Source organism: Myxocyprinus asiaticus, chromosome 31 (assembly GCF_019703515.2).
Source record: "Myxocyprinus asiaticus isolate MX2 ecotype Aquarium Trade chromosome 31, UBuf_Myxa_2, whole genome shotgun sequence".
NCBI classification, from domain to species: Eukaryota; Metazoa; Chordata; class Actinopteri; order Cypriniformes; family Catostomidae; genus Myxocyprinus; species Myxocyprinus asiaticus.
The window spans coordinates 18343178-18367815 of NC_059374.1; the positions used below are offsets into that span (position 1 = coordinate 18343178).

Genomic DNA, 24638 nt, shown 5'->3' on the forward strand with positions numbered 1-24638 from the left:
AATCATTTGGAGCCGTTTCATACTCAGAAGAACAGTAATAGGATACTTGAAGATGGAGAACTAAAAAGAACGCTGCACAAAGTGGATATATGCCTTCGATCAGCTGAAACACAACCCGCATCCAGTCATTTGCCAGAGATGGTCTTAATTATGTTAAACGTGCATGTGCAGCATGTGAAAATTTTCCAACCAAAAGTACCATGGTAGTACCTTTTAGGGAACACTTTAGAGTAGCATGTAAATACTATGGTACATGAACATGGTAATCATACAGAATGTTATATATCAAAGTACCATATGGTATTACCATCTGATACCATAGGAGTAAACAGAGACAGAGCACTATTATCAATCTTGGAGAAAAATTATTTACTTCAACATCAACTTTGTTTTCTCCATAAAGCATAAATAATGATTTTAAAAGATTGATTTCATTTTATACAAAAATAATACGAGGAGAGAATCACATTTTGTATAAATCCACCATAAAACAGGAGAATACACCAGTACTGTAGCCTCAGGTCAACTGGCAGTGGGTACATAGTCAACAATGTTAAAAAAAACAATAAACTTTGAAGTGACCTTTTGAAAAGTATTAAAACTCTCATACAGGACAGAAAGGGAAAGGGAAATATGTCATTCTTCATTTTATCAAAATGTGCCAGTAAATGTGTAAGAAAACTATTGACAATCCCAATAAAAACTATTTCACAATGCTTCCTGGTAGTTCAGAGTTGCGTGAGAAGGTAATACTGTTTGAAATGGCCACCTGGCTGACACAACTTCTTTCCCAACTTTAATGAAATTACTACTGATCACAATGGACCAATTCAGCAGAAGACTCTTTTCCATTTTACCATGTATTCCTTTACCAGTGACAATAACCGCTTGATTGTGGGTCAGTATTTAGATTAGGAAGGAACACCATGATTCATGTCCGAGTAGACAGAGTTATCTCTTTCTCTGATTGACCGTCTCTCAGCACTAATCCAGTATTACTTGGATGAGGGTTTGTCATGCCATGGAATTCCATGTGAACGCTGGCACAGATAATCGATTCTTATCTATCTGAATGACAACACTAATGCCGATATTCAAAGTTGAAAGATCAGTATGTCCATTGAAGTCCTTTTTATCATGTTTTGTTGACTGTGCTTTAACATTTATCTTTCTATCTTACTTTTAGCAAAGTTGAAATACCACTTCACAGGCCCCGCCACACATCCAAACTGTGTTCTCTAACACACTGCATATAGTCTAACACTTCCTTCCTGTTCCATAGATTGTCCTGAATTGCAGTTTACATGTTCAGCAAGACAAATAAAACAGCACGCCACATGGACTATCAAATATTTACATACTTCAGACTAATGACATAATAATAAAATAATTGCTTCTATTTACATCCAACTGTACAGAACATTGTCTATGCATGCTGATCTCATGGAAGACTTAATTTCATCAAAGTCATACATTATAAAGCCCCACTGTTGCTTCTAGGTTAACATTTATGATTGTCATTGTATCAGCAGTTCAATTATGCCTTCATTGAGCATGTTTAGAAATACTTGGACACATATTGTGGTCCTATTCCAGGAACCGTCTGTGCAAAGCAACCATTCTGTCCATTGACAAGCACATTGGGTGTCTTTCCACTGGAGCACTTTTGGACTTCCAGTATGTCTTTGTATCTGTAGCTTTATCTGACCATGTTGTGTATATTTCCTATCCATTTGTTCTTCAAAATTGCAGGATGATCCATGTTCATTGAATTTTTATTTCCATCCATGCTGGGAAATCAAATACTGTCACTAAAAGTTTTTGTGTGAAATGGCATCTTCCCCTTGTTGATCATACAACCTAGGACAACCATTCTTCTTGTCACTCTACGATAAAACAAAACTAACCAACAGTGTTTGATTGTGGTCTGCTCACAGCGTCCATCCCGCCCTCAACCGCAGCCCCTGGTTTATTGACTAACTCATTGTCCAGTGTGCTATTAGCACTTATTAGGGGTTGCCACAGATACGGGTGTGATGAGGGGGAATGGGGAGGATGTGCTCCTGTTGCTAGGTGTCAAAGAAGTCAGGTGTATATGCTCACCAGGCCTGCAGCGGACACTGCAAAAATAAAGGAAGAAAAAGGAAATGGTCAAGAAAGCAAATGTTTCCCTTGCCAATGCAAAAGAACAGATCCACAAAGTATTGAATTTCTTAAGGCGTCACAGGCATTATCAGCTTTACACCTCTGCCACACCTGACCAAATATGTTCCTCATTCTCCTTCCTCTAATTCTACTGTGTTCTTTTCCATTGAAACTGGCATTTTTGTATTGTTTGGGTCTTCTGTTTTTTCCCTTTCTTTGGAGAGGGTGAGGCAGGTGACCCTGTCATGACCCGTTGGCTGACAAACAGCCTCACCCGATAAAGGTGCCGGCCAGCTGCTCAACTACACTCATTAGATGTAGGTCTCAGAGTGGAGGTAAGTTTTTGTTGTTGGGTTGAGTGGAATAGCTCAGCAAACAGGAGGGTTATAAAGCCTGAGCGTAGTTTGTAATGTCCCCCAAAGCGCCCATCGCCCACGGCAGCACCACCCAGTCTAAATACAGCACACTGATAAGAGACTTGAAATTGCTCTCTCAGCACAGGGGGTTGAGGGACCACATACCTGAGATATATAAATGCATTCCATTGTTAGCTCTACTTGGTGAATATTAACTATTTCACAAAGGTAAGATAATTCAGATATTTAAAGATGATCCAGAATAGAGAACTTAATACAAAAGGTTATTGTAAATGGTGAGATTAAGGATCTTGATAAGTAAGGCACATGCTGGCAGTAGGTTCAAGCCATCAGGCCCAATGCTGTTGATGATGCAGCAGCGTGGGAAATTGGCCGTGTGAAAGCTGTGACTACAGACTGCATTTCAGGCTAGAGCGGTCACAGAGTGCAGGGTAAAGGGGAAGCAGCATAATTACTGCATGCACTCCCGTCCACATTAGAAAAGCAGGAGAGCGACGACTTTGTTTAACAATAAGGATAATTTCCTGACCTCAGCAACTTGACTTAAGAGTGGCATTGCAGAGAGATAGAAGAGACATTTTGATTAAAGTCTTGATTAAAGACCAAATTATCTTCTAGACTATATTTTCCACATTAATTGTGTTGCTCTATAATCTTACTATATGTCAGCAATTGTCTCATTTAGAAGAAAGAAAGAAAGAAAGAAAGAAAGAAAAAGAAAGAAAGAAAAAGAAAGAAAGAAAGAAAGAAAGAAAGAAAAAAAAAGTGTCAAAGAAAGTGAAAGGAGGTTTTATCAATCAAACCGTGCTCAGGCTGGGATCACGGGTGACTGATTGGTCAGTCTGTTCAAAGGAATTAGGAATTCTGAGGAGTATCCACATTTTGGCTTGCTCCACTGATTGTGATGTTCAACAAGCTCGGCTAAACAAAAGACATCGAAGCAGGTCGAGTGTGCGCACAGATTCTCTGCTTTAATAAAATCTTGGCAGCCATTTTCCAACAGATAACTGAAAAACTCAACATAATGCCTATTCTAACTGCAGGGAAATTGCATCAATTAAAGGAATAATTCACCCAAAAATTTAATTCTCTAATCACTTACTTTCATGCACCCAGATGTGTATGACTCTCTTTCTTTTGCTGAACACAAACAAAGATTTTTCAGAAGAATATTTCAGCTCTGTAGGACCTTTCAATGAAAGTGAATGGTGGCCAGAACTTTGAAGCTCCAAAAAGCACAGTGGTTTAATTTGCATCTTCTGAAGCATTGCAATCACTTTGGGTGAGAAAGAGATCAATATTTCAATCCATTTTTAATATACAGTAAATCGCCACTTTCACTTTAAGAATGTGAAAGTGAAAATGGAGATTTATAGCAAAAAAAAGGACTTAAATATTGATCTGTTTCTCAACCACACCTATCATATCACTTCTGAAGATAAATATTTAACCACTGAAGTCATATGGATTACTTTTATGCTGCCTTTATATGCTTTTTGGATCTTCAAAATTCTGGTCACCATTCACTTGCATTGTATGGACCTACAGAGCTGAAATATTCTTCTAAAAATCTTTGTTTGTGTTCAGCAGAATAAAGAAAGTCATACACATCTGGGATGTCATGAGGGTGAGTAAATCATTTTTGGTTGAACTATCCCTTTAAAATTTGAATGCTTAAAACTTAAACCTGAAATGTTAGTAATTACAGTAAATATTGATTAAAATTTTTGGTCAGGTGACCTTAGCTTGAAGGAATATTCCAGGTTAAATGCATACAAGTTATGATCTATTGACAGCATCTGTGGCATGATGTTGATTACCACATAAGATAATTTGGACTAGTACCTCAGATTTCCAAGAAACAAACAAAAAAACAGTTATGGACTTACAAGTCAATGGGGAAATATATACAATAGTTGCCCCATGGACTTCCATTGTAAGTGTCACAGATGTTTTCAGTACAGCTTAACTTGAATTTAACCCAGACTGAGAGAGGGTCTACAATCCTCACCCAATGCAAATCTACAGAGTGACTATATATAAACAGTATTTACCCAGGAGAGACCCCCTAGTTGCATCATCTTGTTTACAGGAGCATCCTAATGTGATAGGAATTAGACAAGCAAAAAAGTCAAAAAACAGTCACAACTATTAAATATTGAATGGGAGTGTGGAAATGTAGAGTGAAAGTTTAAGTTTGAAGCTTTAAGTGATTACAGCTTATGATTCCATCCCACATGGGTTTATTTCTCCATAAGAAGCTTGATTGAAACATGTAGAACATGCAGACAAGATGTGACCTCCCATTACAGAAACAACAATCTCAGTAAGAGTTGATCCAAGAGATTCTCATGTGTACTGGTAAATGTTGTGGATGACTGACCTGTTTGCTGGAGGACATTGAGCTCAGGGTACTGAGACTGTTGGCATCCGTCACCACCATGGTGGGGGGGAAACGAGAAGGGTGAGAATACTGGGGAGGCTCCTGCTTGTGTGAATACACTGTAAAGACAACACACAGAGAGAAGCTCACATCAGTACCTTGAGGATGATTTTGAGCTGTTTCTTTTTTATGCATGATTAATGGTTCTTAATTAATTGATCTTGAATATATCTTGATTAGATCATTATAAGCAGATCTTGAAGGAAGGTGGATCCACTGACTGTGTGAGTGTGAGACGGAGGCCATAAAGGGCTGCTGGCTCATGTGGCCAGGCGACTGTTGCATAAGCTGCTGATGAGGACTGTTCAGCTGCTGCGAGAACTGTACAGGCTGCAACGCTGCCAGACTGCTTGCAACGCTGTTAATGACGGGTACTGTCTGTGCCTGTGATGAGTTCAAACCTGCATGCAAGGACAATGAAATTATGTCATTATGTCAAGAGGAGACAAAGACAAAGAGTTTCATTCACAAATAAATGCTTACGCATTTCTGATTGCAGAAATAATTCACACGCAAAATTTCCGCTGGATTCACAACAGGTGCGTTAGCACATAAATTTGTTCTTACCTTCTGTTGATGAAGGAGTGCATCCATGCAATTAGTAATTTGCATAAGACATGCTCAAATGATTGCAACAGAATGATTTATGTCAATATAATGATTTCAATAGAATGATTTACTGTATATATTTATATATAAATCTTAACCTTATGTCATTTTGACAATTTTTTGTTTTTGTTTTTGTTTTTTGCTTAATCCAATTGGAATAAAATTTCTTCACTTTGTTCACATTTAGTATCTGAAAACACACCACTGACCATTTTCTTTACAATTTTTTTGCTTTATTTCACTTTGTTACACCTGCTGTGTTCCCGGTCAAAAATGACCAGCCATTGGAAATGAATGGATTAGACTACAAAATACAGAAATATTAAATGTTCAGGAGCATCCCAATCCTTTATATGAGCACATACAATATGTGGATGTGTGTTTGCACACACAGAATCCTCTGACATGTGCACACACACACACACACACACACACACAAAACGTGTGTTGAGCGTCCTCTTGTGCATCATCTTTCCATGTCCACTCTTTGAGGAATATTTCAAGATCTACTCATCATATTATGTTGTGTTTGGGCTCATTTGAATCGGGATAGTCTGCTGTAAGTTACAATATGACATTGTCTATGTTATATGTATGTTTCAGGAAGTAATAAGGAAAAACATCACAAAAAGACACTTATACAGTATTTATGTGTGTCAGTGGGAATTTCATACACTAAAACTCACTGCAGTTTGGCCTCTGAGTGAAATCAAATGTTCATTGCATTTTACTAATTGAGACTTTTCCAACGATATATAGCACATAGCTATCTCATCTTTTTTATGTTTTTACCAAGTCTCAATATAATTGTTGTGATAACAAATTTGCAAATTATGAGAACAAAACAGTTCCAATTTGTCAGCAAATTAAAAATCATTATTTAAGAAATGGTAGAATCAGCTATATACATTGTAAAGTCCAGATTCTAAGTTTTAAAATGACACCTATTTTGCTTAGACCAAGCAAGTGGTTATTAATTTATTACATAACTTATTATTTAAAAAAATTTCTGCAGGGAGTGCCCCCACTAGCCCGGTATAAGTTCCGTTCAATGAATCCTTCTATCAATAAAAAAAACGTATTATTTAAAAATATGTTCAAAAAAGAAGTACAAAACCTGTCATAAGTACGAAAAAATATCTAATGCAATATCTTGGGGGAAAATATGCAATATGAGAGATTTATTAACAATCTTAGTGGGCCGGTTATTTTTAACCTGGATCATAAAAGATGTAAACACAAAACGAACATAACACAAGAATTAAATGATCTCCATATCTCATAGAGCTATAACCCACATCATACTCTAAAATAAGCAGTCATACCGTAAAAAAAACAAATTTTTTACGTAATATTTAAATTACATTTAACCGTAATATGAGAGTCTGGTTTTTGTGTATGTGTAGTTTTAACTGGTTTTAAATTTTATTGTTAATTTAGTTAAGTTGAATTAATTTAAGTGCAAATTTAATTTCTGAGTGAAAACGGGGACACAGGGGTTTCATGCACAAATACATGTGTACGCACGGTTACACCCTGTCTACATCGGATGCGACCAATCGTGTTGCAATGGCTTTATGCATTCTACAATGAACACGTAAAAGCAAACGTTCAAAGAAAATGACATGCACAGACAATCAGCCGTAGCATAAAGTGCATGCAGCACGTCAGAAAGAGAACGTCGTGACGCAACAGTCGCGCTGCATCCAGCCACACTGCGATGGTCGCGACATGTTGTGCTGCTCATGTCTACTGTACACAGGGTGTTGGTGAATGAGGCCCAAAGTAAAAGAAAGAAAGACAAAGAAAGTGGTGGTAGAGTGCTCACTCTGTGCGATGGCCATGACTCCAGAGAGGGGCATTATGAGATTGGGGGTATGCTGGGGTGCGTGGTGGGATGCGTGAATGCTGGTCAGTGTGCTGACAGGAGGAAGGCCTCCACCTGATACCGAGATCTGTAAAGAAAACACACTATTTAGCAAAGCCACAGAGAATTCTTATTCTACTCAATGTCTCTAAATAACTTTCATGAGGTGATCCTCCCATCGTGGAAATTAGTGTCTAATCTGTGTTTTCATATTTTAATAAGGCTGGAATGACATGCGGGTGACTAAAGACAAGAGTTTTCATTTTTCGGTTCACTGTCCAATAAAACGGTTAGAATGCCTCTGTCAGAACTGTTTTAACTGTACTCTTATCTTAAGAAGGTATCGGAGCTCTGAGAGAGACACAGAGGGTTTATTTGAATAAGAGTTGCAAGAAGGCCGTGCTCAGACAACCGTCTGACTGCTTAGATAAGCTGCTGTCAAACTCCCTTCCTCCTGCGCTGACTTCCACCCTCCCATTGACAGAAATGCACCATAAAGCCATGATAAATTCAACATATAGTGCAAACTACTTATCTGTCAGTGGAACACTGCAGCCTTGCCGGAAAAATGTATGCACATAAAATGGTACTGAAACAAAAGGGTACATGAATATCTCACCCAACTCAAACATTAGTAATTAGATAGTGCTGGGGAATGGAAAAGAAAGATTTAACTTCATTGAGCGCGGTTGTCACTCAACTGACAGAGAACAAGCAAAACTCCACCTTTCTCCTCCCTCAACGGGGCATTTAATCAATACAAACATAATGTTTCTTTGTCAGGTTTGTTGGCACAGCCATGGCCGTGCCCCTTTCACACTACCACCGGCTAATATTTACTAACATCAGCCCCGCCGTGCACTGTAGGCCAAGGCCTGCCGTCTGCTTCTGCAGGGAAGTACAATGCTGCGCTTGTTAGACTACTTACTGAGTAAAGGTTGTATCTATCAGGCCCTACTTTGTGTTTCTGTGTCAAGAGTGACATGGCGTTATCTTATCTTGACCCAGGAGTGCCTACCATCTTGGCATCAGGTGACAGGAGGCTGTGGCTGGGGTCCAGGGTCCCCGGAGAGGCCTGCTGTAACACTGACTGGCTGGTCGCCATGGCATTGCTGCTATGGTGATTGATAGCTGTGGAGGAACTGACTTCGCCGGGACCCTGTTGGCTGTACCTGACACCTGTTGTGGAAAGGAAAGGAAAGGAAAGGGTGGGAAAGGAGGGAAAGAGAAAAAAGAAAGAAAATGCATTCAAACACCATTTGCAGAATGTGTGTCTCACACATTCGCTTTTAGTTCACTGACTGGGTGATTCTTACAAAACCTGTCAAGAAAATGCCCTGGTCCTATTTTACACCTACTACAAAATTATTATTATTTTTGTATTATATATATATATATATATATATATATATATATATATATATATATATATATATATATATATATATACACAATTATTGTCATGACATTTACACACATTTTATCCCGCAATTCTCATTACCGCAATCTGAAAAAAGATGGTCAGTATGATATTCTCATTACTGAAATGTGAAAAATATATATATATTATTTAAATTGTAAAGTATTGATGCATTTTAGTAGTACTCCCTTGTTACTGTCTTTCATTTTTGCTGATTTAAAAAAAAAAAAAATCATTGTACAATACAAAATATGACTGTGTTATTGCAGAGACTATTTAGCAGAGATGGGCCACTTCTGTTAAATCCAATGGGAGAAATTGGAATGCCCAATGGTTAACGGATGTAGAAAGAAAGTCCCGCCTTTTAAAAGAGCCAGTCACCTTTTAGATACAGACATCTCCTGTCAATCAACTCGATAACTCCCATGTGCATTAGCTATACATCCCAGAAACATTTAAGGGGGTCTGGGAAGCTCAGTGGTAAAGATGCTGGCTACCATCCCTGGAGTTCACTAGCTCACAAGTTCAAATCCAGGGGCATGCACTGGGAATTGGGCATTCCAAATTGGGTGAAAAAGAAAAAAAAAAGAGGCAAAATTTACAATTCTAGTGTTAGATTTTACTGCTGATTTTAAATATGTTCTTTAATCATAGTCTTGACCAACCGTTTTGGAGAATTCATTATTTCCCCATTCAAGTTGATAGGAGATGCACTTGTATGCTGCTTGTTTACATAGAAAAAAGCTGCCTGAGATTGTTCCAAAGAAGGTCACCAGTGGACTGACTTGTTAGAAAGACTTTGGTGTTGGTTATAATAATCATCATTGAAAACAATGTTAATAGTAAAAGTAAAACATCCAGATGCATTACGGTATGGAGAATTGGGGTGTAAAATGGGCTTAAGTTTCTTGAAAATAATGTCACAATGCAAAAAATCATAATAGTCCTAAATGTTTGCTTCATTTGCTTTATAAAAAAATATTTAATATTTTTATGTATTGATTTGGGGATAAACATGACCAAGACATTTCCTTGACAGGTTTTGTGAGACTCATGACACTACCTTACAAATTGGCCACTTGAATGTGTACATGAAGTCTGCTCTCAGCTCTAAAAACTGCACCACAGTGACCCTCAGAGCTTTGCAGGAATAATCTATGTGAAATAAAATTTTATGAGTGAATTTCACTCTACCGAACTGTAATCCTCTGTCTAGACCTTTTTTATCTTCGTTGGGCACTCTTGTCATGTCAGGGCCACAGGAATCTAGACCGTCTACTATCAAATGGATGTTTGCCAATCCCATTCTCCACAGATAGGCTCACTCCTCTATGAACATATCTGATTATAAAATATGTTTTGTTTTTTTCCAATGCTTTATTACATAGCTTGTTCACAAGTACACCTCAACAGTAGTCGAAGATAATTAATATGACAGGAAGCTCCGTAAACTAAAACAAGTAATCGATCCCTTTACCATGTCTCGTTGCACTGGAGAATTCAGGGCAGACACAACTTTGCCCCCCTCAGCCCTCAGCCAGCACTGACAACTCTCTAAGGCGTCTTGTAAACACCAGGACAGGACAATAAAGCGCTCCATTGGGCCTTCAACCTGCTCACCAAACAATGGTCGAGCAACCATAAACAGTCTTTACTTTACAGCCGTGCACCCACTAAAAGTGTCAGAAAGAGAACGGGCTATTGTCCGACTCCATCAGGCATTCACTTGGGCTGCAGGGATCTCCTCTTACGTTCAATCATTCAGGTCTGTGCTGTCTGGGCCATGCTGACAAGAAGGAGGGCTCAGTTTCTCAGGGAACCAGGAACCGAAATGCAATGACTGAGAACATTATATGAAAGCTATGTGGAATTGTTAAGAAACATTTGTTACTGTAAACATAGTAATAAATAGACTAATCAGAAAATGTGCACATATTGTAAGACAAGTGGTCGACCCATATGGGTTTTTCAAGGACTGATTCCGTTATCTAGAGAAAAGGGTGACCAGGGGTCAGTATAATGCTTATCTATTTGCATTTATGCATTCAGGAGACATGTTAATCCAAAGCAATTTATAGAACAAATATACATATTATTGGTTTGCAATAATTACTCAAAATGGCCAGGTCTAACGGGGCGCTAGGGGGAATTGTCCCCCTAGATTTTCTTTGTGCTCAGATGGTGAAACAACCAAGGGGACAACCCCGGGCAGACAAAGAGTGAAACTATTGCCCACCCAAAAGTTCACAGTGTCCCCACAAAGATACTTTTCGATACTCTTTTAGCACAGTCAACGGCGGGTGAATGCGTTGACAGTGCACAAAGATGTGGACTGTCCACCTGTCTAGAAAACTAGGCTGCACACACACCCCCTACGTAACGTCATTAACGAGAGCTCTTTATTGTTGAACCAGCGTGGTTAAAACGATGGATGTGTGACATAGTTACTACGGTTTCGGGAAACAGTTGTCACTAGCTAGTTAATTTCTCCAGTGATGCATCGTACTATGGTGGTTAAGCAGTTAGTTACATAGTTGTACTGGAAACGCACCCCTAACCGATATGTCGGTATATCACTATAGAATAATCTATTTTGCATAGTGAAGTGAAAAGGCATTTTGTAATTGCCTTTTGGTGTAAGGCAAAATGCTGTTGCAACCGGAAAACTCCCAAACTAAAAAGGCAAATTGCGGTTGAAAATTCTAAAGGGGAGTGGTAGCAGTAGACCTCAGCAGGTTTTAAAGGGTTCAGCTCTCCCTGGGACACATGTAATATCAAAGCTTTGCTCCTCATCCCCAGGCAGTGCTCATTATAGCATTGCCGCATATGAGAGGCCTCCTGGGTCTTAGCAGGACGTCCGTGGCCTTTCAGCCTTTCTGATGCCCCCAATATACCAAGCAAGGACAGTTGAACTCTCCTGTCCTCTGGTTGTCCTCTGCCATTATTGTGGGGAGGGGGATACCTCAACAACATAGATAATAGTACTCAACATGAAATCATATTAGTTTAAGCGTAAATTCTCTAAAATTGTAAGTTTCTTTAATAACAAAGTAGATTCAAAAAACCTATATAAAAAAAAGATTTTTAATGTGACAACCAGCATATTACATCTTAATAAGATCAAAGAACATTTTGACTGTGGTTTGCTTTCCCAAAATTACCGATAACACAAACAGAAGTGAGATAACAGTTAGCCCTCAAAAGCACATATTAGCTGACCTTCCAGCAGTGGCAAAATGGCTTCTCAACAGGCCAAACAAGAATCAATAAAAACTAGTGCCGTCTCTCCGATCTGACCTGGTAATGACCTCTTCATTAAAACCTGGGTTTCACATAGTTTCCGAGAGGGGGGGCTGAGACCAGGAATCCCCCAGATCACTCTCCATACCTCGAGCAGAAGGGACTCATCAGTCCTGTCTAGCCCGAAAAAAGCCAATACCACAGCAGACAGCGCCTTCTGTTTTGCTCAGAGCCTGGCCTCAGACTCTATACCCCAGCCTATAAAGGCGAGAGGGCCTTTGGAGTGTCCCTCCCCTTGGCCCAGCAGAGATAAATTAACCTCAGTTACAGTCACTACAGTCTTCTGATATGCCCCAGACAAAAGGAATCCCTGCCGAGAGAGGGTAAAGAGAGCAGGGAAGAGGGGAGTCCCTTATCAAAGGATTTTAATTGTCAATTAAGCATGCATAATACAGGCAGTGCCCTGGCAACGTGATGAGGCAGCCTGCTGTGCCATTCTTGTCAGGCCAGCTTCTGACACCAAAAAAACAGCTGATGCTGCTGACAGGGCACTGGTAGGACACCTTGTAAGCTCCTTGACTAAAATTGAGGAAGAGAAGACTGTCTTCCACCCCTGACTTCAACTCACCCACCCCCATCCTAACAGACTTCCACATACATATACATACACAACTTGAGGTCATTGACTGGTCAGGTGTGCTGGGGGAATCACTACTTGTATACAGACAAGCCACTCATTTCCACGCTGTTTGCACATAAAAAAAAAAACACCCACGGCAAAAGCACTCAGACTCTTTGGTAATCAAACATGAAAGAGCAACAATAGGTAATAAGCTAGCTGAGTCAAAGGGTGTATATTGCTTTTAGTGCCAAAGTCTTGCCATATCCAACTAAGTCAATAAATTCTCCTGGAATAAAATTCGTTAGATAACAGAGGAGCAGGGATGGTGGTAAACTGCCATGCCCCTACAGGTATAAGTAGGCCTCAAGAGTGAGTTGGCCTTGTGCTCGCCTGACCCGGGCCTAACCCTGAGCCCTATCCAAGGGTGGCTGCTCTTTGTATCTCACTCTGGCCTGCTGACTTCAGTGGAGCTAAGATTGCAGGTACAATGCAGATTGTTCTGTTTTCAAAGCTGGGAATAACAATGCCATTTGCTCAGCTCACTCGATCTCATTGATCACTGCTGTCCTCTCTGCTGTCTCCCTGATGTCATCAACTATGTCACCTCTTTCTTCTTGCTCTCGTGAAAGGATTATGTTGAAGTTTGTGCTAATTATCATTTCCAGGCTTTACTGCCAAAGAGCCAACAACCCAACTGGAGATCAATGGTATTATTGTATAATAGCTTACAGTAAATGTGTCAGTACCTTGCATCTTGCTTGGTGGGGAGCTGCTGGTCTGTGGGTGATGTGGAGAGCTGTGAGATAGGAGGGGGTTAATGCTGTGAGTTGGTCCACTGTAGGCATCCATAGCCAACTTCTGTCTAAAGGCCTCTTCCTTCCGCCTATTTGCAAACCAGTTGTAGACTCGCACCTCTGTGACCAGATTGGAGCCAAGCCCATGAGATTTAGATGGTGATACTCCTCTCTGTAGGCACTCAGCCCTGAATGTAGTAATAAAAACATATTAACAGTGTTGTAGTCAAGACCAGCTCATCCTAGTATGAGTCCAGGCCAAGACCAGAGAGGGTCGAGTCCGAGTCAAGTACAATACCAAAGAGCGTTGAATCCGTGTCAAGACAGAGACCAGAAGAGGCTCATTATGAGACAAGACTCCTTTAGGCCTAATGTTATCTAACTGAATGTGTTAATTGTACAGTGTAAACAACTAAATTGACTCATCATATAACAAGTATACCTCATATTATATTTGCTTGTGCTTTTGTTGTTTTAAACAATATTACCAGTCAAGAATAAAAATGTTAGCATAGCTTGGCAATACAAACTATTAGCTTCTGTGTTCTATTATATTGTATGCATTGTAATTCAAGTAAACATTTCTACTACACACTGTTAAAAAAAATCTTGTTGTTTTAACTTAAAACAAAAAAAAGTGTTTGTGCTGCCTTACAATTGTGTCACAATTTAAAATGGGAAGTTGTGTTCAGGGTTGTGAGGGTTACTTTTAAAATTGTATTCCACTACAAATTACAGCATAAATACTGTAAAATATAATTTGTAATGTATTCCGTTAGATTACTCAAGGTAAATTATGTATTCTAAATACTTTGGATTACTTCTTCAGCACTGGTAGATTTTTTCATTTGTTTTGACTATAAAAAAAATCTGCCAGTACAGTAAGTTAAAAATACATGCTCTGAAAAAAGCCTAAATATCTTAAGCAGTGTTGCTTCTAAAACAAGAAAAAGCAACTTTATCTCGTTTTAAGGATTTTTAGATATTTTTTACAGAAAAAAAAATACAAAAATTATCATCAAGAATATGATTATTGCCCTAATATCAAAGGTCTTACTAAAGAAAAAAATTATGACCTAATGTGGATTTTCTTGATAATAAATATGATCGTGTCTGGTAACAGGTGCATGTAAAATGGCTATAAATAGCATTTTAGCTGAGCATAAAGCTAAATGTTTACATGACAATTTACACAAGGTTTATTTCCATTTCTGCTGCTCCAAACTTAGGCTACTTCAAACTTACTTCTCTGTCTACTCGTATGAATGTAACACATCTTAAAAAAGTGTTTCACCGCTGTTCAAATGCTCTTTGTATCATATCATTTATATGTAAAATGTTTTTAAACTGAATAGACTAAATACCAAATGGAAAAATTGACAATAAAATGCAAAGCAATCTCTTCAGTAATCAAAATACTTTTTGAATCTAACTGTATTCTGATTACCAATTATTTAAATTGAAACTGTAGTGGAATACAGTTACATAATCGCGTTATATGTATTCCGTAACTCCTGTAACTCCCCAACCCTGGTTGTTTTCTGACACTGACAGCTAGCAATTAGCATTCTGTTTCGTCCTTACCGGTTACAGTCCTCCACCAGTGCCTCCCTCTCCTCTTTACTGGGGTTCTTCTGCCTTTCATAAGCCTGGTAGAGGATCTGTTGGGAAGCAGGTCCCCATTTGAAGCGGTTGCGTCTAAGCTTCTTGCAAGCAGGTTCAATGCCAGCATCATCCCCTGGCTGCACCATACCCTGTCCAGATTGACTAAACTCTGAGAAAAAAAGTAGCACTTGATCCTGATTGCCTTTGTCCAACATGTTGCTACCAGAGCCTTGGTTGGTCTGGTTAAATTCTGAAACATAAAGAGAGTAATTACAGTAATTTTAGTGGGTATATTCATACAGGACAAAAAGTGTTTTGAATACAACTGGGTGAGATGGGGTAAGCATGGCATTTTATCTTACATTTTTTTTTTTTTTTTTTTTTTAATCTTAGTTAAATTGTTAAGGACATATAACAAATACATAGAATACAATGGGGCTTAAGTCACCCCGGATTAAAAGGCACTTTTGATTTTATGTTCACCCAAAACACTAAATAGTAACAAAAACTTCCACAGTACTTTCCTAAACACCTGTTTGTTACTATACACTGCAAAATATTCCTGATCCAGAAAGTCATTGCATGCAGTGTCTAAAGTTTGATTTTGAGGTAAAGAGCTAATATTGAATTATATTTAAAATATTGCACATTTATGTAGCTAATGAGAATCCCTGAAATTATCACATTTATTTTGAGAAAAGAAATATGGATCATTTTCAGTTTTGTTCAAGGATGGTACAGTATGGGGTCATTTGTAATGAAAAATGTTCAGAGTGGGCTCAACTTGACTGATCCAATCACAATGGAGATTAATTTCTTAATAGAATACTTGAGATGTTATGAAATGCCAAATGTGATCGAAATGAACAGAAAATTGTCATTTCTTTTTTTAAGTGCATTTGAATAAGTAGGCTATTTTTGTCCTATAACTTTTGTCCCTATATTTACATGATATCACTTTAACCTAATTGCGGGGTAAAAGGCTCCCTCTCCACCTATAAAAACCTTCTGTTATTATTTCTTTTCACATAGATTATGTTGTTCCATCAATATTCTATAAAAAGAATATTTTTTTATCTTGGTAGGCCTACACTTTGTGATCAGAAAAAAACACATTTCCCATAAGGTGTGCCTTTAGCCCCATTGTGCCTCTATCCAACGCCATTTGTATACAGTCTCTTTTGTTTTGAAATAAAAAGAAACATTAAGATTTTTCTTTTGTAATTAAATAATTCATGCATCAAGGTTTTATTATTAACAGGGTTTATTATTAATATTTTTGAATCCTATTGGATACCATGCAGAATTGGTGCCTACTACAGTCACTTTTCAAAAAGGATTATGCAAACAGATTCATGAAATACAACAATTATTAGGCCTATGACCCTTAATAAGTCACATAAGCATGCAGCAAGAAATACAAATGAACTTACGTAGCAAAATCTCGCGCTGTTTCCTCACATACCAGGTGTAGAGCGCCGCGCGTTTCTGCGTTTTCATCGGCGTGCCTTTATTCAGGTGCTGCGACAGGTGGGACTGATTGAGGCCCGTCACATCCACCACCTCGCGCTGCGGAATATTGTGCTGCTGCATGTAACCTTTGATCATGCGGGCCGCGCGCCACGGGTCCTCGCTGAAGAGAAAGCAAACATTACTAAAACACTCCTTTTAATTTCGAGTCTGACGTCTTTCAAATATATAAAACTGCATCTGTAATCCATTTAACGTTTTCCCTTTCTCTGCGCCTCTAGTGTTTTCCAGTATCTAAGTTTAAAGTGTTTTAAGCGCGTTCATTTGTTCCCCGCGCTAATAAACAGTCATTAATCAACGTTTTCAATGGGTTGTAAATAATTCCAAAGGTTAAAGTGTTCATTGCGTGCGTGCAATTCAAGTACCGTGATTTAATTACAAAAGGGCAAGTTAGAGATAACTGAGAGAGACATCGCAACAGCTGTATATTGTTCAGTGAGAACATTGTAAAGGCATTTGAGGTAAATAATAATAAGTCCCTAATATAGCCTGTGGTTTAAACACGCTTTTAAGCATTGCTCTTTATTTTACACGCGCTGGTTTAATTGGGGAAAACATTGGCTGCATGGGACAAAAAGTGCTCACTGCTCAAACTAAAACGATTAAGATGAAGATTTTGAAGTAGAGAAACAAATTTGATCGGCTATTAAAAAGCATTTTCCTTTAGGCTAAATAAAATGATGTGCTCAAAATAATAACAACGTATATGTTTATTTAGCTAATATAAACATCAAAGTGTTTCTGGCCGCTAGCTTAATCCAAAACACCACGGACGCCAAGATTTCGTTATTTACATTTAGACTACCTATTTTATAGTTTAGAGCAATACATGTAATATGCTAATTAATTTTAAAAAAATCTAATTGTAATTTTGCATTGCTTTTTTGACCTTCAGTAAAGAAACATCGAGAAATAGGTCGACAAATTAGAGGAAAGCATGTCCGAAGTATTGCCTAAAATAGTTCGGCCTATATTTGGATCAAGTTTGCGATTTAAGCAACAAAATATAGCCATATTTTAAGATGCTTAATAATGTAATATGTTTAATAATGTAAAACAAATATTGGCTATATAAATATTACAATTTATTAAAGTTACATAAAACAAATAATAGCTAAACAAATAAATAAATAATAGTAAATAAAAAAGTATCTTACCATTGGTAGTTTCAGAAGAAGTTTCACATACAGAGGTAATTGTTGAAATCTGTTCAGACTGTTTGATTTGGAGAATGACAACACATATGCCTGTGCGCAAACTTGGTTTATAACATTCGACAATGAATAACTAGATCTCCATTCACGCTAATCATTCATCACTGTGTGTCTTTCAGTTGATGATTTATAGGATAAAATTAATAACTCAACTCCACGTGCTTTAGTTTTGATTTCCAGCTATATTTCGTGATGATGATGTTGCTGTAAGGATTATGGAAATTTGTAGAATTATAAACAAGTAGGCAAATAAAATTGACCTATAAAATTGGAATGAGAATTTAATTTATAGACCGTGGTATTTTGTTGCGGTTGTTGTTGTTGTTGTTGTTCTGAACATATAGTAATAATAATAATAATAATAATAATAATAACAGTGTGCAGTAATATAATATAATAAGTCAACGGGCATTTAAATCAGACACTGTCTGCGTGTATTTATTTTCTTTCGAGAGGGCAGAGGTGGTTAATAATAAATAGATCTTCTTTAGCTGATATATCTCTAAGTTAAAGAAATAACCCATGTAGATAATTAGTAACTAGAACGTGAAAAGAGGAAACACTGGCGCGTGCATTTAAATGTGTAAACACCGGTCAGTAGATATATTGTTCTAAATAATGACAACATTTCGTTTCCACGATTTCAGGCAGAACTGTTTAGAATACTGTCTTGCCTAGCTGTGTTAGTGTTTATTAAATGTCCTTTACATTTGCACATTTGTAACCCTTTTTTCGGTGGACTTTTTAATGCCGGTGTAACCCAAGTAGCTTATATAAACTTTCGGTTATTTATACTAATGACAAAAGTACTTGTCAAACTGTATTAATTCCCCAGTAACTAATAGAAGGCCTTTGACCACAGTATAATGTCAGTTAAGAGGCTCCTTGACGTCTCTGTAGCCCAACTCGTGTTAGTGATATTTAATTTGTACTTTTTTTTGTACAGAAAATAAACTTACGCCAACATGCGGTCGATTTCTGCCCTCTGTTCTGCTGCCTCCTCTGTGTTTTGAGACTGCAGCTCTTTTAATATCTGTGGTGTATCGTAATCATCCCCGTCCTCCGAGCCCTCATCCCCTGATAACTTTCCTTTACTGTGTCCATTGGTCAGCGTATGAAAAACCGGCTTTGAATCCGTATCACTCCCATTCAGTTTGCAACTGGACGGTGACATCTGCAGACTATCTAGTTTAGCTCCAAAACCGCTCGGGCTTGGGTCCAGGTCCTCCAAAGCTTGAAGAAGCACGTCTTTAGTAACTCCGGAGTCCAATAAGGCGCTTAAAAGCTCCTGTTGCAAAGATGTCAACTTAGAAACCATTTTTGCAAACATTTAAATGCACGCAAGGAGGAAAAGAGGGAAATACGGCATGTCAGATTCCCCCTCCTCACGCCTCCAATGAGTTCCTCTGAAGACACCTGCTACGAGAAGTTAGGCCACTTCCCTGTCGGACAGAATGATGTGACTTGCCATGATGATTCCAGAGGGCAGGCAATATAAAATATGGTAATGAGTGGGCGGCTGCTCAGGACCTTTATGCAAATAAGTCTGGGGTCATATTGACTGACGCGCAGGTACGCGGTGTTTACACACTAGAGCAGCGCTGTTTTTATTGGCCTCTGTTGTCAGCGGAACTTTCAAGAACTTTGGACTTTGTCGACTTTTCCGACTTCTGTGAAAATGGGTTGATAAGAATGATAAGAATTTTAAGAAGAAAGGTAGCCTAGCTACACCTAGTTATATTGTTTCAACCTCGCAGTAATATTTCTTGCAAGGATTCTAATGCAACACATTTATGATAAATTATAAACACATTAGGTCATAGTTGCCATCAGTAATGCGCATTAGCAGGTGCCTCAGCACTGTTCACTGATGTTTCAGTAGGAGATTCAAACTAATGATTTAAATTTACTTTTAAAAAAACAATAAAAATCAGGCAAAGAAAGTTTAAGGAAGTTCCGTGCAGAATTTAGCCTATAGAGTTCTCATGCGATGACTTGATGCTGTAACACGGGCCATCAAACCATATCAATATAGTGTCAATCAGTCTGGAAAGTTTTAATAAAGAAAAGTTCTATTTAGGATTTTATTAATGCTTTTTTATACATGCAGAGAAAGAGAGCTGTTTTCTGTTTACATCTGAGAATACCACTATGCGCCCTGTTCTTTCCAAAAGCGCTAATTTGACAAATAAATGTGATTAGATAGATTGTTTAACAGTGATAATTCCATTGCCTGCAAATGTGATAAAACATTTTATTTTGCCATATCTGAACAGAAAACGAACATTTAAAGCAAGTTAATTCTGATCCAGAGTCAGAACAGATTTAAACAACAGGCGCAAATTATGGATAAAAATGTGATTTTTCATTATAATTAGCCTACATATTTATTTGTACTTTAGACTTAGTAGATATTCGATATATGATGCACTGTAAAAATGGTAACCTGCAATTGTTAAGGAGCTATTTCTACCTGATCTAACCCTTAAAATTAGTTTTGTTTGTGCAACCTAATGTATTCATGTTGATTCGGTGGCTTTAATAATATTTTTACTAGAATAAAAGTAGTTCATTTAGATATTACCACATGAAGGTTAACATTTTTCAGTGTCGCCCATACCACGCGAAAATATAGGCTACATTGTTCTTTACAGCATGCTATTTATTTATTTATTTATTTATGTTTTTATTTATTTATTTATTTATTTATTTACAGTCGGCTCCTAAATTATATTATTGGTCCACATAAAAAATGGCCATGGACCCAGTCATTTTCTCATGCACTTTTTTTAACCATTAACAACAAATAATAACAAACAGTAAAAACCATTTTTCGAGAAAGCAACGCCTCAGCCGGTTCAGACCTGTTGTGGAAGGACTTTGCGTAACAGAGTGTGTTCGAGAAACTGACATCCCAGAGCTTTCTTTCATGACTCTTTTAACATCTATACCACGAGCTTATAAAAGTCAGTGTTTCATACACGTGCATCAGTCGATGTGCTAAATTAAGTATATACGCATAAAATAATGTTAAGCATGAAAAGAGAGATACATGATGCATTTGTAAAATATTTGCCTCATTTGTAGACTACTAAACAGCTATAACAAAAAAGGACAAAACTGCTATTCATACATGCACCAGCAGGGACAGTTGGAATATGTGAGTTGTGGATGATGAGCAGTTGGAGAGGCAGTAACGGTGCATGCAAATAATAGTCATTTGCAGCCAGACCTCACCCAGGTGCGGTATGAGCTCAACCATGAAAACAAGAACAAACGACATTACCATAGAAACACATGATACTCACAAATAACAAGTTACCTGAAAGATTAGGAAAAGAGTGAGACCAACAACAAAGTTACTCTTTGGATTTCTACGCCCAACATTTCCCATGAACAGGCTGATATTTGAATATAGATGTTATAGTAGAGGAAAATTTTGTGGTGAAGGAATAGTGATAGATTGCCTGAGCTGCATCATGCAAGTACAACATGAAGTTTAAGTTCTGGATTTATTTGCACACAGCATCAGCACACCTTATAGAATACCCCATGCTCTTTTTGTAGTGTGTGGAGCTACACTCTCATATATATATATATTTACAAAACCTTAGGTTCAGCAAAGGACCCTCTTCATATTAAGAACCATTTTTGCTATAGGGTTCTGCAGGCCATATGGTCCTTGGAATATAAAAAAAACTTCTTAACCCTTATATTGTGTTCTGGTCAAAACTGACCGATGGACTTGTTTTAAAAAAAAAACTGTAGTTTATTTCATCCAGTCAGAATTAAGTTTGATGACTTTGTTCATACAGGGCATCTGAACCACAATTTTTTTTTTTTTTCTCAGTTTTCAGTTTTTATTTCACATTGTTACACCTGTGTTGTTCCGGGTCAAAAGTGACCAGCCATTGGAAATGAATGGATTAGACTACAAAATAAAGAAATATTAAGTGTTCAGGAGCATCCCAATCCTTTGGTTGAGCACATATGTGGATGTGTGCACACACAAAGTCCTCGGACAAGTGTGCACGCACACACACACAACGTGAGCTTAGTGGCCTTTTGTGCATCGTCTTTCATTGTATACTCTTTGAGGAATATTTCAAGAACTACTTAACATATTATGTTGTGTTTGAGCTTGTTTGAATCGGGATAGTCTGCTGTAAGTTAAGATATGACATTGTCTATGTTATATGTATGTATCAGGAAGTAATAAGGAAAAACATCACAAAAAGACTCCTGTTTATTATATTTATGTGTGTGAGTGGGATTTCAAACTCTAATATTCACTGCAGTCTGTCCTCTGAGTGAAACAAATTCGCTCATTGCATTTTACTAACCGAGACCTTTCCAAAGATATATAATATAACATATAATATAATTACCAACTCTGAATATATTTGTTGTTATAACAAATTTGCAAATTATGAGAATAAAACAGTTATAATTTGTCAGCAAGTTAAAGAGCATTATTTAAGAATTGGTAGGATCAGCTATATACATTGTAAAGTCCAGATTTTAAGCTTTAAAATGATCTATTGTGTTCAGATCAAGCAAGTGGTTATTAATTTATTACATAATATTTTTTTATTTTTTCAGCAGGGAATGCCCCCCACTAGCTCAGTACAAGCTTGGTTCAATAAATCCTTCTACCGATGGAAAAAACAAAACAAAGAACACACACACACACACATGCACACACACATATATATATATAAAATACTGCCAGTTTCCAAAGTGAGCTCAATCCAGTTCAAGTCAGCTCATGGTGGTTTCAGTGCATGTTATGAAGCAAGAGGTTTTAGGTTAACTATGAGGATAGCTGGTTGACCCAAACTGTGCTTGGCAGCCACTGGATCTGTGACCTCCCTCTACCCCTCCTCCACCCACAACCTCCCTCCATCACAGTCTGGAGCATAGAGCGGAACGCTTGGAAACTTTTTGGGCGAAAAGGGCACAGAAGGTATGGTGTGTGTGTGTGTGTGTGTGAGATTCAGCAGCCACTGATCATGTCTCGTTCCACACAGTAAACTGGACCTTACCCTCAGCATGCACTCTTCGACCGTTCCACATCTCTGCTTAAGAATTAGTTTTTCCTTTAAAACATCTGCCACAATGTGTTGTCTAATTGGCAGTATACTAAACAGCAGTGTTAAATTAGCAAACAAAAGTTTCACAGAGGTTTACTTGAAATAAGATGTACCGGCCTGAATCTTGGAGTAAACCTCTATTAAACTTACTTTCATTCTAAAACAAACATTGATACTGAAACTACAAGCACATCTCTTGATGCCCTTATTACCTACAGTATCTAGAACACTTGAGATTACAATGTGTCCTGACAATCTTTTGAAAAAAGCAATGATTTTTTGTCCTCAAATTAGAACTGTGTAATAACAGCAATAACTCATGTATTTATCTTGATTTCATGAAAAAGAATGTTTCGACTGTGCTGATATTTTTGCAGAAAGATATTAAATGTATCACAAGTCATGCACTAGGCTATAGTGAGAGTGTTTTGATGTCATACGGATAGCATTGTGTGAGTAACTGAGTGAAAAGTAAAGCACCTCTAGTGTTAATTTCAGGAAACTGACGCAATATGTACAATGAGCCAGGTAAAAATATTTTTGCAAAAATGTAGGTATAGCAACATGATTCTATGAGACCAGGTTAGTTGTAATTTACTGTAAACTTGAATATGTCATCTAAACATGGCCAAAAAGTATATTAACTAATTTCCCAAAACTTATTTATGGGTCCAAGACTGTGCCAAGTAAATATTTGTTGTTTGCAATGGCTCATTAACCCTCCTATGTCTTAGGGTCATTTTTGACCTGGGACAAGTAAAGAATAAGTTATATATAACGCATATTTTTTGGCACTGGAAACAAATGTTGTAATGTTTCAAGACCATCAAATCTAACCAAAATAAATTGTATTTTTCTATATAATTGTTTAAGAAAAAACATTTAAAACAGAATGTTCCTTCCATTGTCTTAAGGGGTCAATTTTGACTCGTGTGGGAAGAATCAGTTTCACCTATCATCTTTGGACTTTCTGGATGTTATACACCTTTAAATATTTTTTTTTGTACATATATGAATAAAATTTGACCTAAAAATATTTCAAATGTTCTCAAATTTAGCCTCTAGCCCCATAATGCTCTCTAGCTCCCCCACCTACTCCACTGGGTACTGCATCTTTCCCACAAATTGCATACTTTCCTCTCAAATGGGGTTTGTGCACATGCAAATGACCACACATAGAAGCATGCAAGAGACGTTTTTAACAGGTAATATGTTAGTAAATACATTTATTAACATGATTTTATGTGATAGGGTACAATGGGGTTAAAGGCCCCCCAATGGTAAAAGACCTTTTCTCCTAAAACATTAGATGGCAGAAACAATTATTATGGCACCTTCTTAAATCCCATTAACACTGCAACAAATTGTTTGAGATTGTTGCAATGGACGTGCAAACTGGGCCCATTTTGACTCTAGGAAAAGGCAATAGAGATTCATTTGTGAAATAGGCATGTGCTAAAATTGTAACTCTAAAATGTACACTGTTGTTTTTCTACAAGCAGAATATATAAAAAATTGCTGTAATATAGTTAAGCAGTTAAGATATTATAAAATGCCAAAAGTGATTGAAATAAATTTAAATTAAAAACATTCTTGGCCAGTGTTTTTTTATTTTTTTATTATTATTATTATTATTATTATTATTTTAATTATTTAAAAATTATGTCACTCCATTTATA

The 24638-nt window shown here is 37.5% G+C and overlaps 1 protein-coding gene across 2 annotated transcripts; it reads right to left on the reverse strand.

Moving 5' to 3' along the window:
• Positions 1–352: 352 nt before the first annotated feature.
• Positions 353–19311, reverse strand: LOC127422343 (hepatocyte nuclear factor 1-beta-A). 2 transcript variants are annotated; one of them, XM_051665798.1, is made up of 10 exons: positions 18826–19311; positions 16556–16755; positions 15102–15372; positions 13470–13705; positions 8460–8620; positions 7403–7529; positions 5187–5366; positions 4906–5024; positions 4577–4621; positions 353–2120 (listed from the first exon to the last, which is right to left on the reverse strand). In XM_051665798.1, exons 1-10 carry the CDS (start codon positions 19194–19196, stop codon positions 2100–2102), a joined length of 1731 nt encoding a protein of 576 aa, XP_051521758.1. In that variant the 5' UTR covers positions 19197–19311; the 3' UTR covers positions 353–2099. The 2 variants fall into 2 exon arrangements, with proteins under 2 accessions (XP_051521758.1, XP_051521759.1); XM_051665799.1 differs by lacking the exon at positions 4577–4621.
• Between the last annotated feature and the right edge of the window lie 5327 nt (positions 19312–24638).

What these genes read in the sequence shown, in the direction of transcription:
- LOC127422343 (XM_051665798.1), bottom strand. Translation starts at nt 19,196, where the DNA reads ATGTTTGCAAAAATGGTTTCTAAGTTGACATCTTTGCAACAGGAGCTT. An exon ending in CTCCGTCTCACACTCACACA is followed by an intron (nt 5,025 to 5,186) that starts GTCAGTGGATCC and finishes TTGTCTTTACAG; the next exon opens with TGTATTCACACAAGCAGGAG. An exon ending in AACTAGGGGGTCTCTCCTGG is followed by an intron (nt 2,121 to 4,576) that starts GTAAATACTGTT and finishes TTATTTTTGCAG; the next exon opens with TGTCCGCTGCAGGCCTGGTG.